Raw genomic sequence first — 19607 nt, forward strand, 5'->3', positions numbered from 1 at the left:
CAGGTGAGTCCTGGGAGAGTTCCCACCTTTTTTACTCCCTTCTACTGGGGCATGCACACAAGGCAAAGGTCACAGGCCGACATTCCAAACAAAACTCACAGTGAGAAAGGGTTTCTCCTGGACATCTGGCCGTAGGCAGAAAAGGAAGAGGAAAGAACGGAGAGAGCAAAGGAAAGAAAGAATAGGAGCCGAGTTTACAGGGAGCAGGAGAGGTGTATGTTCACCTGTGTCTTGGCTCCGACTGTGTGCAGAGTGATAGACGCAAGGTAGCAGATGCACAGGTACTGAGCCGCCCCTACACGACCCCCCTCCTATGACTCCATAGTCAGCTAGCAAGTCCCAGCCATCAGATCACCCATTACAGTCCGCTATGCTCTGATGGATATGTGTGCAAGGCACGGGGTTTTTGTTAATCTGGGGAAAATCCTACTTTAGGCTTTCACTGAATCAGAAATTGCTTTAGCTGTGACTGCTGTCTCCAGCCACCCAGAGACATCTGTCATTCTTCCTCCACAGAGATGCCCCACACTAGCTGGTCTTACCCACACCCTCCATCTGCATCATGGGCCAGCTTTCCTCCCTCTCTAAATCCAGCTGCCCTTGGAGGCACACCATCTCCAAGAAACTCCAGGGTCTCTGCCCTTAGAAATTTCTGCCTCAGCTGGATTCCTGAAGATTCTAGTCTAGTCTAGTCTATTCGTTTTAGGGCCTTTCCTGCAGCATATGGAAGTTCCCAGGCTAGGGGCTGAATCAGAGCTAAAGCTGTTGGCTTATGCCACAGCCACAGCAATTCCATCCCAACCACGTCTGCCACCTACACCATAGCTCATGGCAAAGCCAGATCCTTAACCCACTGAACAAGGCCAGGGATTGAACCCTCATCCTCACGCATCCTAGTCAGGTTTTTAATCTGCTGAGCCACAAGAGGATCTCCTCCTGGAGCCATTATTGCAGAGACCCCTAACTTAGCACTGAACATGTGCTCCTGAGCCTTAGTCCTTGTTTCTGAATGAAATTACTTGTCTCCTGGTGAGGCTGTCAGCTCCCTGAGAACAAGGTTGGAAAACTATACCTCAATGAATCTATGGTCTGGCCGGGAGTCAATCCACACATGATTGCATGATTGCTGGGAAAAAGTAGGCAAAACTGGGGTTAATCACCCAGACATTAGAATCACAGAGAAAGGGGGAAGAAATGGGAGTAAACCACCTTCCCATGTTTGAAGTTTTCAGTGTTGTTTTAGGATCAGTTTACAGCATATTTCTAAGATTAGCATAAGGTGAGAGAACAAATAGAAGTATTCTTGGGTGCTATTTTAGGAACAATGAAAATAAAGTAATACTCCTTGAATGAAGAAAAGTCTAGCTTTTTATGATACAAGAATGGGCTGGTAACACCCCTGTAACAGTTTCAGATTTAATCCTATTACAGCACAGAGCATGTTAGTAACTCTGTCTGAGGAGCCCTTTCTCCCAAGGCCCCCAGGGAGGTTCACAGGCCCAGGCAGGCCCCTCTTAAGCTCTCCTTTTCCACCATGACAGGTCCCAGGGGCTCCCCTACCCACACCCCCGACCCCGTCCCCTCCTCTCGGTGACCGTCACCACCTACCCAGAATGTTGGTTTCTCATCCCTTCTAGAGGGGTTCTGGAAGGTCATCTCCTTATGTCCCCCATTCCTTGCTGAAAACAAGCTGTTCGGACCCTCTTCGTTTAAAGACTTTAATGGCCATCATTCCAAAAGAAAAGGTATAAGGGGAAAATATAGGGAAGCTGTATAAAAGGGTACACACCTGACAGTCCTGGATCTTGGTCCGGAGCACCTAATGATCTGGTTGAAATAACTGGAGTTTTTTTTTGCTTGTTTTTTTTTCTTTTTAGGGCGACACCAGCAGCATATGAAAGTTCCCAGGCCAGGGGCTGAATCGGAGCTGTAGCTACTTGCCTACACCACAACCACAGCAACACATGATCTGGGCCATGTCTGCAACCTATATCACAGCCCACAGCAATGCCGGATCCTTAACCCACTGAGCAAGGCCAGGTATCAAATCTGTGTCCTCAGGATGCTAGTCAGATTTGTTTCCACTGAGCCACAATGGGAACTCCAGGCATGGCTTTCTTGATATAAGAGAGTGCACTTTGGTCTAAGTCATTTTGTGATCTAAGCCCGGCCACAATGCTTGCCCTTGAACAGGTCTCAGTAATTAATGGTCTTAAGGAACAAAGAAATGCAGGAACAGGAGTTCCCATCGTGGCGCAGTGGTTAACGAATCCGACTAGGAACCATGAGGTTGCAGGTTCGGTCCCTGCCCTTGCTCAGTGGGTTGGGCATCCGGCATTGCCGTGAACTGTGGTGTAGGTTGCAGACTCGGCTCGGATCCCGAGTTGCTGTGGCTCTGGCGTAGGCCGGTGGCTACAGCTCTGATTCAACCCCTAGCCTGGGAACCTCCATATGCCGCGGGAGCGGCCCAAGAAATAGCAACAACAACAACAACAACAAAAAAATAAAATAAAATAAATGCAGGAACAAAGGAGACGCAGTCAGGAAACAACAGTTCGTGGAGTTCCCATCCTGGCTCAGTGGTAACGAACCTGACTAGTATCCATGAGGATGCAGGTTCAATCCCTGGCATTGCTCAGTGGGTTAAGGATCCAGCGTTACCAGAAGCTGTGGTGTAGGTCACAGATGCGGCTTGGATCTGGCGATGCTGTGACTGTGGTGTAGGCCAGCAGCTGTAGCTCCCATTTGACCCCTAGCCGGAGAACTTCCACATGCCGCAGATGTGGCCCTAAAAAAGACAAAAACAAAACAAAACACAATAGTTCAGAGATAAAACAGAATCCTAGTTCCTTCTTATAGATACACATAACAATCTGATATCTTTAAGTTGGCAGAAATTAAGGACCCCACCCAGGTGGAGGATGGAATGATGATGTCGCCCTTTTTGACCCTCATGACCTTTATCAACTAAAGCTTGGACTCTGTTGACCTTTGCCCCAATTCACTGCAGAATTCTCTTTGCATAAGCCCTTTGCGAATATGCACATGGCTTCAAACTTCCCCAATTTTGCTGTGCAGGGAAACACTGCTTGAGGAAAGATCCTCAGTGTTCTCCTTAGTTGTTGCAAGTAGTAATAAATCTTTTTCCTGCTCTTCGGCTTGGTTGTGGCTTCTGGCTTGACAACCACCCAGAGGCAAACCCAGTTTTTCAGGTGACACGCCCTGATTCCACAGGAGGGACAAAAGCTCCTGTGCTGGGGACCCTCCCAGATCTTGCCCTATGTGTCTTCATCTGGTGGTTCATCTGGGTCCTTTATCATATACTTTAATACAATGGTGTTTCTCTGGTTCTGTGAGATTCATTGAACCCAGAGAGGGGGTTGTTGGAACCTCTGATCTCTAGCTGGTTGGTCAGAAGCACAGGAGAGATCCCTTAACTTGTGGCATCTCTGAGTTAAATTGTAGAACACACAGTTGGTGTTGCAGAGAATTGCTTGGAGTAGGAAAAAACTTAGCACAGAGATTTAACAACAAGGACTATCTTAGCAGGATGGTTGAGCCCTTATTTCATGTGGTTTATTTTTAACACTGAGCACTCTGAGACCAGGTAAGGCATATTTTAGTACATTTCTACCTTACATGGGATTCTTCCCTTAAGAGCTCTTTGCTACAGCTCCTCTGACTTTGTTCTCTTTTCCCTCTCTTTTAAAATAATTGTTTATTTTTAAATAGGTTACTCTTTCACATAGTTCAGAATTGGGAAGATATAAAAAGAGACAGTGAAAAAAAATGATTCCTCCTTCTTTCTCATTTCAGAGCAATGGCTGAAACCACCTTTCAGTGGAACTTTGACACAGAAACAGAAAATTCGTCATTTTATTTTGTTTTATTTTTTAGGACCACATGTACAGCATATGGACATTCCCAACCTGGGGTTGAATCAGAGCTGCAGCTGCCAGCCTACACTACAGCCACAGCCACACAGGATCTAAGCCACATCAGCAACCTACACCACAGCTCATGGCAACGCTGGAATCTTAACCCATTGAGTGAGGCCAGGGATTGAACCTGCGAACCACTAGTCAGGTTCATTACCACTGAACCACAATGGAAACTCCCAGGTTGGATGTCATTTCTTTGGGCACACAGAAGGTAATGAGAAAGGTGAGAGGGTACTGAGGCAGGCTGGGTAGCCCCCAAAACAGGGGAACCCTCAGGAGGCTAAGGCCTAAGAAGGGTTGGTACAGGGAAAAATTGTGACAACCAGCCTGTATACTATGTGCCTATGCCTGTCACTCCCCATTTGAATTTCTTTTTGTTCTCCATTTATGTTATTTGCAGACATTTGTAAGTGATCAGTGATACAAACAACATCACTGGGTAAACCCATGGATCACTTAAGAGAATTAATCAGGTAAAGGAATATTATGGATTTGGAGAACAGATACATAGAACAACAGCAATGTGCAATGTGCCCTGCAGTGTACCAATCACTTCCAGAAACACCAACAACAACAATAATTGTGAAAATCTGACTGATTCTGGCAGTAGAACAGGTGGAAGAAAGACCTTGGTCTTTGCCTTCTTTGAAGACAGAATTCAGCAGAGACCAAGATTGTAAAACAGAAGCAAAGTATGTGTGAAAGAGAAAATGGGTGAACTTGGAGTGGGTTGCATACAATAGGGGCAGCTGGGGTTGCTTATATGGGGGCAGTTTTCCAGGTTGTCTCTGTCCAATTATCTTGCTTGTTAACCCGTTGCAGCTGCTCAGACTGGGACCCATCTATCTTCTACCTCATGCCTGTTGGGCATTATGCTAAGAGTTATAGATTTGTTACTACATTTAAGCCTCCTAAGCCTGTGATATGGGGTTGTAGGCAACCCCACCCACCTCCCCCTTTTTAAAAATTGGCCTCTAGTGTAGTTTATAGTAAGATACTGCATTACAAAAAATTATACATGTGCATCTATGTATGTGCTACATATATAATTTGTTTTTGCTTTTTGGGTGTTTTTTTGCTTTGTTTTGTTTTGTTTTGTTTTGCTTTTTAGGGCCTCGCCAGCAGCATATGGCAGTTCCCAGGCTAAGGGTCCAATTGGAGCTGCAGCTGCTGGCCTACCCCACACCCACAGCAACGTGGGATCTGAGCAGCATTTGTGACCTATGCTGCAGCTTGCGGCAATGCGAGATCCTTAACCCACTGAGCAAGGCCAGGGATTGAACCCCTCATCCTCATGGATACTTGTCAGATTCTTCAACAGCTGAGCCACAATGGGAACCACTATATACATGCTTTAAATTCCAGTAATAACAGTAATTAAAATACCTGTCATAACTAATCATATCATATAACTCATAAACACAGTTCATCTTTTCTGATAGATACTCAAGAGAAGCCCATGGTGTCAAATATTTTGTGTTTAACTTTTGCGGGTTTTTTTTTTTTTTTTGTCTTTTTGTCTTTTCTAGGGTCGCACCCTCGGCATATGGAGGTTCCCAGGCTAGGGGTCTAATCGGAGCTGTAGCCACTGGCCTATGCCACAGTCATAGAAACGCCAGATCCAAGCTGCATCTGGGAGCTACACCACAGATCACGGCAACACCAGATCCTTCACCCACTGATCGAGGTCAGGGATCGAACCCGTGACCTCATGGTTCCTAGCCGGATTCATTAACTACTAAGCCACCATGGGAACTCGCTGTTTGCTTGTTTTTCTAATGGCTGCACCCACAGCATATGGAAGTTCCCGTGCCAGGGGCTGAATCTGAGCTGTAGCTGCAACCTATGCCATAGCTGAGACAACCCTGGATCCTTCAACTCATTGCATTGGGCTGGGGATAGAACCCATGCCTCCACAGTGACCAGAGCCACCAAAGATTTTTTTGGTTTTTTTTTTGGCTGTCCCGAGACATAAGGGGTTCCCAGGCCAGGGATCAGATCTGAGCTGTAGTTGAGACCTAAGCCACAGTTACAGCAATACCAGATCCTTAGCCCACTGTTGTGGGCTGGGAATCAAACCTGCATCCCAGAGCTCCCAGCTGCTGCTGATCTCATTGTACCACGCGGGAACTCCCAAGGTCAGATTTTTAACCCACTGCACCACAGAGGGAACTTCTGTGTTTAACTTTTAACTAAAAACAACTAGCCATTTGGCCCCAGTCTAAATAATCAGTGAAAGAGAATCAGGGAGAATCATCCTGTTGGAGATGTCAGAGTAATTTGTTATGCGAAGCACGATAAAAGAGGCCACAAGACAGAACAAGTAATCTGCGCACCCTTAGAGCCAAAGGAGAAACACAAAGACTCTAAGAAGTGGTCCTTTCTGAGAGTTAATTTTGCCCCCAGGATTCGTAGCAATTAGGCCTTTTCTTCTCTAGGTATCAGAAATTAACAAGAGCCAATACTGTAGTTAGTAGGCAGCCAAAGGCATATAGCACAGAATTCATGGCACTGAGTTCAACACACACTATTCCATCTGGGAGTGTGGAATAAAAAGCCCAACACCAATGGGGAGTAACAAGCAGGCATAAGATATTACGGAGGCCATGCAGGAAGAGAAAATCTAGGGCTTACATTTCATACAGCTCTGGATGCAACCATTTTTACACAGTGGACACTGAGAGGCAAAGGAGAAAGGCAAAGAAAGTGGGGAAAGTAAGGCAAAAGTGAGAAAGAGAAGATTATTCCACAGGTTGGAGCCTCCTCCTGACCACCTGGCTGACCCCTGGTCAGTATCTCAGCAGCTGCTCACCCTTAGTGCTAGCTTATAGCTTCCTGCCATCTCTGCGGTGATGTGGCGTGATTTGGTGATTGCCATGCTGTTGTTACCACTGTTAGCTACTGGTTACTGAATGCTTACTTGAGCTGGGCACTGTTGGTACCAACTCTATTTTACAGATGAGGAAACAGAGGCTCCAAAATGTTAGTAATTTGGCTCAACTCCCTGAGCTGCTAAAACTGTGGGATCAGACATTGAACCTAGACTGTTCCACGCCTGTGCTCTTTGTCAGCAAAATGAAAGATGATATTTAATGGTAGAGAACCTAAACATGTATTAAATACTTAATATACATCTGGCATTTAGTCCTCACAGCAGTCCTACAAGGGAGGTATCATTATTCCCATTTTATAGATGAAGAAACTGAGGCTCAGAGAGGTTAAGTAACTTATTCAAAGTTGCACTGTTTAGTAAAAGAGCCCAGGTGTCTCAGATTGTAAAACCCATATTCTTTCTTATTGTTACTTCCAAATAAATTTCTCAGGAATTTCACTGATTGAACTAAATAATTAAAAGTCTCTCCTTTATATATTTTTAGTTCTGCACATCCAAACAGACATTATTAAACCAACGCGGGGTTGGGCAGTCATCAGAATTTGAAAAAAGTCTATTGAAGCTTCTGCAAAAACTTTGCTTTGCAAATTCTTCTGTTTTAATTAATCATGTGTTCTAAAGTTCAAAGAAAAAGTTGGGAGACAGGAACCAGTTTTTAATGGTTTATAATTAGGATTCATGATTATACTGGATTCTTTTTTGGCAGTCTATATAAAATCACTTTAGTCACAGCTGTGTCCCTCAGGTATTAGGAGACAACAGAGAGTAAATGTAGTCTGCAGATCTAGATTTAGCCTGGAATGGACTTGAAAGGTGTCTCTCTCTCTCTATTTTTTTTTTTTTTTTTGGTCTTTTTAGGGCCGCACCTGCAGCATATGAGGGTTCCCAGGCTAGGATCTGTAGCTGCACGCCTACACCACAGCCACAACAATGTCAGATCCGAGCCGCATCTGCAACATACACCACAGCAATGCAGGATCCTCAACCCACTGAGTGAGGCCAGGGTCGAACCTGCAACCTCATGGTTCCTAGTCAGATTTGTTTCCGCTGCACCACGACAGGAACTCCAAAGATGTCATTTTATATTTATGTTTATTTAATAAATGGAGAAATGAAAACTCAAATAGGGTGACTTCTAGTTAATAGCAGAGCTGAGGCTAAAACAAGGGTCTCCTGATTCTTTTACTACCATTCTTTCCATGTCATGAACCAGCAATCACTTTAGAGAATATTCCTTTTTCCTACTCTTTTGACCCAGGCAGGGGGTGGGTGAGAAAGCTTAAAGAAGCATTAAAAACAAAATCAGGACATTAAGAATCAAGTTATCCTGGAAAGAGGTCCAGAAGGTAACAGCAGAGGCTGGAATTAGCAGAGCGTAGAAAAAGATAAGATCTTATCTAAAGCAATTAGAGTAAGCAGGCAGTTAGAGGCTTTTGTTACTTGTTATAGCTGAATACTGTGAACGGCAAGTTTTTCGAAATCTTCCATCAAATCAGAACCTAGAAAGTGAGGACTTCTAACCTCCAAGAAAAAGCTCAGTGTGAGAGGAAATGTGTTTGTTTTTATACTTAACATGATAGGAAAAAGGAAAAAAAGACGAGAGAAATAATAAGTCAGCTGAGGTCCCAATTTCAGGGCCTGGCAAGTCTGAAGCCCACCCCCCCTTGGTTTTTTAACTGGTCCCGAGGGGCTTCCTTCCTTCCTTCGCAACACCCTCAGCATATGGAAGTTCCTGGGTTAGGGGTCTACGCTACAGCCACAGCCAACAGCAACACCAGATCCAAATCACATTTGTGACCTACAACTCACCTTGCAATGCCAGATCCTTCACCCACTGTGAGAGAGGCCAGGGATCAAACCCGCATCTTCATGGATACCATGTCAGGTTCTTAACTTGCTGAGCCACAATAGGAACTCCCTGAGGGGCTTTCTTGGTTTCTAGACTTCTGAGATGCTGCTTCCATGGGTAAAGTGAGTCGAATTTTTGAGAGAGATGGAAGGCGGGGTTTATAGCCCAGTAAGGGTGAATCAATTAGATGCAAATGGATGGGTTACCCTAATCTATCGCTGATCTGGCTCATCTCCCCTGCCCTGTCTCAACTTCTCTCCATCCTGCTAGCATGTCTCTCCACCTCTTAGCAATTTCTTCCCCTCCTCTCCCTCCTCTCCCCTTGCAGGAGCAGAAACAACAAACTTCCTCTAATCTCCAGCCAGGCAGGTTTGCCCTCTGCAATCCAGGTGCCTGTAGCATGGAAGCCCTCTGGATGTCACTGCTCCCTATATGCTCCTCAGCGGCTTCCCCCCAGAGAAAGACAGATCCCTCCATCCCCTCCCCAAAGAGGAACTGTGGGGCCACCTGTTAAGACTTAAAAATTTGTTTTCAGGAGTTCCCGTCGTGGCGCAGTGGTTAACGAATCCGACTAGGAACCATGAGGTTGCGGCTTCGGTCCCTGGCCTTGCTCAGTGGGTTAACGATCCAGCGTTGCCGTGAGCTGTGGTGTAGGTTGCAGACGCGGCTCGGATCCCGCGTTGCTGTGGCTCTGGTGTAGGCCGGTGGCTACAGCTCCGATTCAACCCCTAGCCTGGGAACCTCCATATGCCGCGGGAGCAGCCCAAGAAATAGCAAAAAAAGACAAAAAAAAAAAATTATAAAAATTTGTTTTCACCTCTACACGTGATGGGAAATGCCTGAAGTATAAGATGGAACGTGACCATACTGAGATTGTTAGAGGACTGCTGACAGAAACTACCCACCTTGGCCAGGCAGGATAACTGCTTGCATGAGTTGTCTCAATGGGAGGCCCCAATAAGGTGCACGGTGCTGCCTCATAAACTAACTAGGAGAATTCAGGAGGGACCAATAGGAAGGAAGAGACGACCAACCTCCCAGGATCCTTGGCGCTGGAATCCATCTTGGCTGAGAGATGCGTGAGCCACCAGGAAGGACCCAGAGCCAGACCAAATATGGGCTGAGCAAGAAAACTGGCCAGAGACAATCCAGAAACTAACTCCATTCTCATAAAACGCAAGGCTGCGAACTTCATGGTAGAGCAGTTCTCCTGGGTTTCCTCACCTTGCTGCCCTCTGCCTGGGAGCCCCTTCCCAATAAAGTGTTTTGCTTTGTCAGCACATGTTTTTCCTCAGACAATTCATTTTTTTTCCAGAAATGCCCAGGCCAGGACTGAACTTAAGCAACAGCAGTAACCCAAACCACAATAGTGTCAATGCCTAGTCCTTAACTGGTAGGCCACCAGGGAACTCCAGACAATTCATTTCCCAGTGTTAGACAAGACTCCACTCTCGGGCCCTGGAAGGGGTCCCCGTTCCTGCAATAACATGATTCTATTTTTTGATTGCTCTATTCTGTATGGGATTTTATTATAATAACTCATGGTAATGGGCATTTCTTGATAGTCTTGTGATTTTTAATAAACCACCTTCAAAATTGCAAAGCATTTAGGCTTTATTCCGATCTTCCATTAATGATTCACACCAAAAAGTGGTTCAGCTGAAGCAGCTATGATGAGGCAGTGCTAGAATTAAAAGTGTAAGAGGAGGAGTTCCCTGGTGGCTTAGTGGGTTAAGGGCCTGGCATGGTCACTGCTGTGGCTCAAGTTCAATCCCTGTATGCTGTGGGTGCAGCCCCCCAAAACAGTATAAGAGAAAACTAGGGACCCTTGTGAGGGGCAGGCTTCATAAACTGTAACCTAATAATAACATAATACCTCACCAACTCACAGCAATATACTTGGGTTTGAAACTGTTTCCCTGAGAATGTTTCTGTTTGGGGAGAGAACTCTCATATTTGAAGGTTCTAAGCAATGACAGGCAAAAAATAAAAATATCTCAGTGGCCTGACAGCCACTCCTGGGGGAGATGGCCTAAAAAATATTCTTTGTACTTGAAAAAAATTTTAATTTGTCTTTTCAGGGCTGTCCCCATAGCATATAGAAGTTCCCAGGCTAGGGGTCAAATTGGAGCTGCATCTGCTGGCCTATACCACAGTTAATGCCATATCTTCCACCTACACCACAGCTTGCAGCAATGCCGGATCCTTAACCCACTGAGTGAGGCCAGGGATCGAACCCGTATCCTCATGGAGACTAATCAGGTTCTTAACCTGCTAAGCCACAATGGGAACTCTTTTTTTGTACTTTTATGTCCATGACTTTTCCTCTTCCAACCCTTCCACTTCACAAAGCTGTAACTTCTCCAGGTATCACATGCCCCTTTTCTGCTCAGTGATATTCAAGAATACTCAAGGTCTCAGGCTTGGGTGATCTGTCCTTCTCATTCTTGCTTGATAAGGTGTTTGCTAAGTTTTGCCTGCTCACCTGTTTCTCTAGTTCTGAAGCTTTCCAGATACACCTGTCTCAATGATGCAACAACTATCTATCAAATGAATACATGATTTTCTCTCCTGCAATCACACCTAGGCTGTATCTACCACACTCTCTCTACAGATGCAGTTGTCAGGGTTTCATTTATTTATTTATTGGGTTGCATCCGTGGCATATGGAAGTTCCCAGGGTAGGGGCTGAATCAGAGCTGCAGCTTCAGGCCTACACCAGAGCTACACCACCAGATCTGAGCCACATCTCCCACCTAAGCTGCAGCTTGTGGCAACACCAGATCCTTAACCCACTGAGCGAGGCCAGGGATCAAACCCGCATCTTCATGGATACTAGTTGGGTTCTTAACCCACTGAGCCACAACGGGAGCTTCTGTCAGGGCTTAACTTACTCCCTACTCTCCTGTGTCCCCTAATTGAATTTCCTCAATACTTATTTCCTGTTCTCTCAGGCCTCCCGGCCAGCATTTCTTCATTTTCACAATCACCTTGCCTCATGTAGGAGGTTGCTCTTTTCCTCCAAGGGATGTGGTGTATGGTGGGGCCAACTGCCGAGTAGAGAGGGGGCCCTCGCCCTCTGCAGCCTGTGGCCGGAACAACCAGGCTTATCATGGACACCATTACAGAGTCAAAGATCCCGGCTCTCTTTTGGAGGGTTTAATTATGGCTCATGTGCCTTGATTATAATTACCTTATTTACATAAATAATACAAGTAGATCGATACAATCCCATACTTTGCTTATTAATACCTTAATGGCTCTCCATCATTTAATTTGCCCTGGTTTCCCTTTCAGCTTTTATTAACACTTTTAAAGTTTTAAATTTATACTTACTATTTTAACTTAAGCAAGCTCTGCTCCTGTGTGACGGATGGTGAATGTCAAAAACCCAGAAGAAAGGCTTCTGTTTAGCTTTCGATTTTGTTTTGTTTTGTTTTAAGCAGGAGAAATGTTCACTTGTGTTGATAACTTGTAAGCATATGTCACCATCAACCTTTATCTTCCTTCAGATTCCCTGCTCTTCCCCAAATTTCTCATCTACTCCTGGCCTAGGATGGGCTGGGGAACCGGGCAGGAGCAAGCTTGAATGGTACGGGTGATAAGCCTCACAAAGTTAATTCTTTCTCAATTAATGATTTTCACTGACAATTTTACAGCTCTGTTTTAAGCTTCCCCTTTCCCTTGGGCATCTGTACATAGGTCTGTGAGAAGCCTCATCCAGTCTAACAAAACTAGCTCCTCAGCGTACAGACTACCCCATTTTTGAAAACTCATCTTTCTCTCTCTCGTTTGGAACATAACACTTGAAAATGCATTTAAACAGAAAGTAATTGGGCTTTAAAGGAGAGCTATAAAAGTGATTTATGCATGAATACACACTTATTCTTCTCTCAACTGACACCCATTTATTTTGCTTGAGTGTGTATCCTCAGCCTTTTTCTAAATCTTTACTACTAATATGAGCTTTTTATTCCATCCTTATTCCCTTCTACTTTGCCCCAAAGACTCTCATACGTGCTGCAAGGGATCCACTGGGGGTACAGAACCACAATTTGGGAAATTCTGCTATGAAATAATAATGCTCCCTAGTCACAGTCACTGACTTTATTAGGTAGTCAATTAGTTATTTTTTAATTAGGTCAAGAAAAGTTTTTATTTTTTCTGAAGTTATTTGAAAGGTACTTTTATAATCATGTTCCACTGGTAGCAGGAAAGCTATGAACAGCACACCTTTTTCTAAGGTGAATAGAACCTTCACTCTATAGATAAGTAATTTCTACAGCAAAATTTCTATAGGCTCCCCTCCCCCCACCCCAAAGAACTCACAGGAGAAGAAAGAACTAATGATAGCAATGCACCCTTAAGACCATATATATTGTATAGCTTTTCTTTTTTTGGCCATGCCTGGGCTGTGGAAGTTTCAGGGCCAGGGATTGAACCAGAGGCACAGCAGTAACTTGAGCCACAGCAGGGACAATGCCAGATCCTTATCCTGCTGAGCCATCAGGGAACACCTGTATAGTTTTCAAAGCAGATCTATACACACCAGTTCATCCATGCTTTTTCTTTTTTTTGTTTTAAACAGGTGAGAAAATAGAGGTTCAGAGAGATTAAGTAAAGGGCATCTTCAAGGTGACAGCTTGTCAGTCACTGTCAGAGACCAGGATTTAAACTACCACTTGAGAGTTCCCCTTGTGGTTCAGTGGGTTAAGAACCTGACTAGTATCCATGAGGATTCGGGTTTGATCCCTGGCCTCGCTCAGTGGGTTAAGGATCTGGTGTTGCTGTGAGCTGTGGCCTGGGTTGGCAACTGCAGCTCTGATTCCACCCCTAGCCTGGGAACTTCCATATGCCACACCTGTGGCCCTAAAAAGCAAAACAAAACAAAAAACAAAAAACCCCACCACTTGAGGATTTTCATTAAAATAAATTATTTTGAAAACAGGATTAGAGATGCAGCAATTTTCATTAACATTATGGTGGGAATCTTTTGGAAGGCTTACTTACCAATGACTGTGCTTTTCTCAGTTTAGCTCTGTCCTGCAATTTATTTTTCTTGTCATGTGACTGTCGGTTGAAGTCTGGGTTTTTTTCAGATCTTTTCCTTCTTCTGTAAATTGGAAAGCATTGGACACATTACAAATATCACTTTAAAGCTTTGGGGGTTGGCATCGCTATTTGTCCATTTGCTTTTGTTGTTCCTATGGCTTAAAGGATTGCCTTCATTCAATTGGAAATAAGCCAAATGTCTATCAGTGAGAACAAGTTGAATAAACTCTGACACATCCACATAATGGAGGACTATGATGTGTGAAAAGGAAGGCAGAATATTTCTTTATGTAACTGTGGAGTGATTTCCAGGATATATACTGGTACATGAAAAAAGAAAGGGGGATAAAGTGGTATGAATTGTGTGCTACCATTTCTTTCAGAAAGGGCTGTGTGTGTTCACTTTTTTTTTTTTTTTTTTTTTTTTTGTCTTTTGTCTTTTTAGAGCCATACCCGGAGCATATGGATATTCCCAGGCTAGGGGTCTAATCAGAGCTGTAACCACCGGCCTACGCCAGAGCCACAGCAACGCCAGATCCAAGCTGAGTCTTCAGCCTACACTACAGCTCATGGCAACGCCGGATCCTTAACCCACTGAGAGAGGGCAGAGATCAAACCCGTAATCTCACAGTTCCTAGTCGGATTAGTTTCCACTGCGCCAAGACGGGAACTCCTGTTTACATATTTTTTTAAATGGAAGAACTGTACCACATTTTGAAAAATAGTTACTTCTCAGTAGGATTCCTGTGTGATCCAGTCAGGAACAAGGAACAGTATGGAAGGGTAAAAACAGAAGCTAGACTTCCCTAAATACATCTTGGTTTGTATATTTATTTGACTCTGGAGCCATCTTAGTTTTTCTCAAAATTATAAAATAAAATGAAGGAAGAAAATTCCCAAAATCTTTTTTTTTTTTGTCTTTTTGTCTGTTGTTGTTGTTGTTGCTATTTCTTGGGCCGCTCCCAAGGCATATGGAGGTTCCCAGGCTAGGGGTTGAATCGGAGCTGTAGCCACCGGTCTACGCCAGAGCCACAGCAACGCGGGATCCGAGCCGCGTCTGCGACCTACACCACAGCTCACGGCAACGCCGGATCATTAACCCACTGAGCAAGGGCAGGGACCGAACCCGCGACCTCATGGTTCCTAGTCGGATTCGTTAACCACTGCGCCACGACGGGAACTCCCCCAAAATCTTAAAAAAAACACAAAACAATGATCTTGTCTGTCCAGCTGGAGGCATTATTCCACATAGAGGAATTACTTCATGGAACTTTAATGCAGTAATTTATCTGAATATTCATAGTAGAATATATCCTGAGGACTAAAACAGGTACAGAAATCCTAAACTGTTTTCAGTAATCCTATTGTTTGTATTAATTTTAATATTTATTTTCCAAAACTATTGTATATAATAGAATAAACCTCAGCCTCAAGGCCAGTTTTTTTTTTTTTTTTTTTTTCTTTTTAGGGCCACACCTGCGGCATATAGAAGTTCCCAGGCTAGGGGTCAAATGTGAACTGCAGTTGCTGGCTGGCCTACGCCACAGCCATAGCAACTCAGGATCTGAGCTGGGTCTGCAGCATATACTGCAGCCCATGGCAATGCTGATCCATAACCCACTGAGTGGGGCCAGGGATCAAACCTGCATGTTCATGGATACTAGTCAGGTTCTTAACCTGCTGAGCCACAACAGAAACTCCCGTAAATAAAGTTTTATTGGAACACCATCTGCTTACTTTTTTCATACGGTCGGCAGCAATTTTCAGGCTGCAATGGCAGAGTAATGATATGTCCTGCAAAGCATAGTGTAGTTGCTGCCTAGCCCTTTCCAGAAAAAGTTTGCCTAAAATAATGAATGGAGACCACTAACATCACAAAAAATGGGACAAGCAGAAATGATGTACCTCATGATGGACGTACCTGATCATTATATATTCAGGTCTCCAGATCTGATGACCAGTGCGACCTCATACAAGAGACACAAGAATGTGCTCAGCTGCATGTTGGGAGTGCAATAACCAAAATCTACAAGATGAGAAGCTTGACAGAATAAATGCCCAGATTTCTATAATAAGCAAATTGAAAGGTTGGGGGGTGGTGGACAGAGAGAAAACGACAGAGAGGAAACCTATACATAAAAAAAAAAAAAAAAAAAAAGAGGAGTTCCTGTCATGGTGAAGCAGAAACGAATCCAAGTAGGAACCATGAGGTTTAAGCTTCCATCCCTGGCCTCCCTCAGTGGGTTAAGGATCTGGTGTTGTCGTGAGCTGTGGTGTAGGTTGCAGATGCAGCTCAGATCCCAAGTTGCTGTGACTGTGGTATAGGCTAGCAGCCATAGCTCCAATTAGACCCCTAGCCTGGGAACCTCCATATGCCGGAAGTGCAGCCCTAAAAAAGCCAAAAGAAAGAAAGAAAGAAGGAAGGAAGGAAGGAAGGAAGGAAGGAAGGAAGGAAGGAAGGAAGGAAAGACAGACCCCTTAAGTTATGCATGGATCAAGTGCAATATGTGGAGCTTATCTGCAACCTGATTAAACAAACCAGATGTTTAAAAACATCAAACACTTATAAGACATTCAAGGAAAACTGAAAACTGACTTGATATATATATATTTGTTTGTTTGTTTGTTTGTTTTGGCTGCACGTACGTGCAAGCACAAGTTCCTGGACTGGGGACTGAACCTGAGCCACAGCAACAACCTGAGCCACAGCAGTGACAACGCCAGATACTTAACCCACTGCACCACCAGGGAACTCCTAACTTGATATCTGATTGTTTTTTAGACAGAATCTATCTTTTTTTTTTTCAGCCACACCCACAGCATATGGAAGTTCCCTGCCCAGGGATCAAATGTGAGCCACAGCTGAGATCTATGCCACGCTGCGGCAACACTGGATCTTTAACCAACTGCTTTGGGCTAGGGATCGAACCTGCATCTTGGTGCTGCAGAGACACTGCAGATCCCATTGACCACAGCAGGAATGCCAACAGTAGTTCTTTAATATCATTTTAATATCTGGTCCATATCAAATTTATGCAATTGTCCCACGAATACTCATTATAATACTCTTTCTTTCTTTTTTTTTAAACCAAATCCCACGTAGAGTCCAACTGCATTTGATTTGTGTCTTACATCTAGAACATTTCCCCCACCTCTTTTATCCCCCACCCCCATGACACTGACTCTTTGAAGAGTCTAAGCATCTGGTCTATTTTGGTGAACACAGCACATGCACTTGAAAAAAATGAGTTTGATGTGTTTGTGGAATTGTCTATTTATCTTTTTTTTTTTTGTCTTTTTTGTCTTTTTGCCTTTTCTAGGGCTGCTCCCGCAGCATATGGAGGTTCCCAGGCTAGGGGTCTAATCGGAGCTATAGCTGCCAAGCCTACGCCATAGCCACAGCAACGCGGGATCCAAGCCACCTCTTCAACCTACACCACAGTTCACGGCAACGCCAGATCCTATTTATCTTTTTAAATCTTCCAAATTTTGTCTTATGTACTTTCAGACTTAGGTACATATGCATTTGCAACAATTATATCTTTCTGTTGAGATGATCTCTGTATCATAAAATGCCCCTTTTTATGTCTGGTAATACTGTTTTAATGTCTATTTTATCTGATATTAATGGTCATTCTAGCCTTCTTATGCTTCCTCTTTGCATGGTACATATTTTTCTATCATTTCATTTTAAACTTAATTGTGTCTTAATGTTTAAGGTGTATCTCTTCTAAAAAAAAAAAGCATATAGTTGGTTCTTGCCTTTTTACCTATTCTGATAATCTCTGTCTTTTAATTAGTGTTCAGTACACTAATATTTAATGCAATTATTGCCTTACAAATAATGTTTGAATCTCACAGAAAATTCAGGAGATTATCAGTTTTTCTCATGCTAATGTACCTGGGTATCTAAACTTGCCTCTCTTTAACTTACCAACCTAATCAATACTGAGGGCCACAAACTTAAATACTGTCTCCAGGGATATGTTAATCAATATAGTCTATACATTCACAATGGTTCAAAATTCTAGAGTTCAGAAGGATATACAGTGAAATTTGCTTATCCATCCTTGCCTTTAACGTATAGTTCTCCTTGAAGGAAAACAGTAGTATCAGTTTCTTGTGTATATTCTAGAGATATTTTATGTATATAAAAATATGTATGTGTATATACATATCTTTCTCCTCCACCCATTTAAATGTAAATGGTAGTATTTCTTTCAAACTCTGTTTTGTGCCTTACCTTTTTCCCTCAGCGCATTCTAAATTATCAGGAAATGATTTGTACTTTTTCTGATATAACTAGAAGAATGTGAAGTTCATGAATCAAAACGCTACAATTATTTCACAACTGAACATTTAATGAGTATTGCAGTGACAATCAGTGGTGATATAAATTTAAATAGAGTTCCCTGGTGGCCTAGCAGTTAAGGACTTGGCACTGTCACTGCTGTGGCTTGGGTTCAGTCTCTGGTCTGGGAACTTTTGCAAACCGTGGAAGTGGCCAAAAACTTTTAAAGATGAGTAAGGGATAGTCTGTGCCTTCAAATAGCTCAATTCTTGTTTAATTAGGGATACCACTCTCATCTCATCTTCTAAAGGGACCCCAATGGCCCAGAAAAATCAAATGTAATCTGAGTGTCCCCAAGTCATCAAGCCTTCTGGGGTTACCCTTTCCCTTTCCTTTTTTTAGCCAAATAATATAATTTTAGAAACCATCCTACGAAAAAGTAATTACTTACTACATGTCAAGCACTATTATAAGCATGTTACATATATTAATCCTCACAGTGATCACCTGACTTAGGTTTAATATTATTTATTATTATTCTTGGTTTAATAAATTAATAATATTATTATTCTCAAATATTTCTTGTTTCCTTAATTTCTGTTTATCTTATGTGTGTGTGTTAACAAATGAACAGATACATACATATATACAGATACAGATGTATATTTTCTTACTTTTTTTTTCCTTTCTATACTATGGGAAGGATTCTGTAGACGCTCTTTGGCAATTTGCTTTTCTCACTTAATGATGTACCCTGGAAATCACTCCTTACCAGTTCAGAGAGATGTTCCTCATTCATTTTTACAGTTGCCTAGTACTCCATTGTGTGAATGGACCATGCATAGCTTATTCAACACTCTCCTATTTATAAGCATTTAAGCTATTTCCAGTATTTCAAAATCATAAACAATGCTGCAATAAATATGCTTGCACTGATGTACTTTTGGTGTTTTCAAGGTTGATTCCTAGAAATGGGATTCTAGGTCAAAACCTAAAAATATACAATCATTGCTGGATATTCTAAAATTTTTCTCTATAAATTTTGTGCCAATTTATATTCCCACCAGCAATGTACAAGGGTGCCTGTTTGCCCACAGCCTCACCAATAGAATATATTTCAAACTTTAAAGTTTTTTTTTTCAATCAGAGAGTTGGAAAATGGTATCTTTTGTAACTTCAGGCAAAAACTAACATTGGAAGGATAAACCAGAAACTAATGATATTTATAAGTGGGAATGAGGTGGAAAAGATGACAGTATAGGATGGTGTGGAGGAGATGAGAGGGGTGCATGATGTGCTTCTCTGAGTATACCTTTTGTACACTTTTTGTATACTTTTATATAGCATTAACTCTTTTTTTTTTTTTTGTCTTTTATCTTTTTAGGGCAGCATCCGCGGCATATGGAGGGTCCCAGGCTGGGGGTCTAATCGGAGCTGTAGCCTCTGGCCTATGCCACAGCCACAGCAATGTGGGATCCAAGCCGCATCTTCAACCAACACCACAACCTACGGCAATGCCGGGTCCTTAACCCACTGAGCGAGGCCAGGGATCGAACCTGCAACCTCATGGTTTTTAGTTGG

At 43.2% G+C, this 19607-nt stretch overlaps 1 protein-coding gene across 9 annotated transcripts in view; it reads right to left on the reverse strand.

Annotated features, from left to right (window-relative positions):
* Window positions 1-19607, reverse strand: part of FBXO16 (F-box protein 16) — a 55868-nt gene that overhangs the window by 3744 nt on the left and 32517 nt on the right. For 4 of the 9 annotated variants that reach the window (XM_084997801.1, XM_084997797.1, XM_084997795.1 and 1 more), the window contains 2 exons: window positions 13694-13796; window positions 100-125 (listed from right to left, as the gene is read on the reverse strand). In XM_084997801.1, the coding sequence (XP_084853927.1) occupies window positions 100-125; window positions 13694-13796 (129 nt within the window). Of the gene's footprint in view, window positions 1-99; window positions 126-12104; window positions 13505-13646; window positions 13797-19607 lie in introns of those variants that run through there. The other 5 variants (XM_084997799.1, XM_084997798.1, XM_084997794.1 and 2 more) reach the window with 2 other exon arrangements.

The sequence above is a fragment of the Sus scrofa genome, chromosome 14, assembly GCF_054392235.1.
Source record: "Sus scrofa isolate SSC_HxYL_T2T_F1_AM1 chromosome 14, Sscrofa_HxYL_maternal_Yorkshire_Landrace_v2.0, whole genome shotgun sequence".
Taxonomy (NCBI): Eukaryota; Metazoa; Chordata; class Mammalia; order Artiodactyla; family Suidae; genus Sus; species Sus scrofa.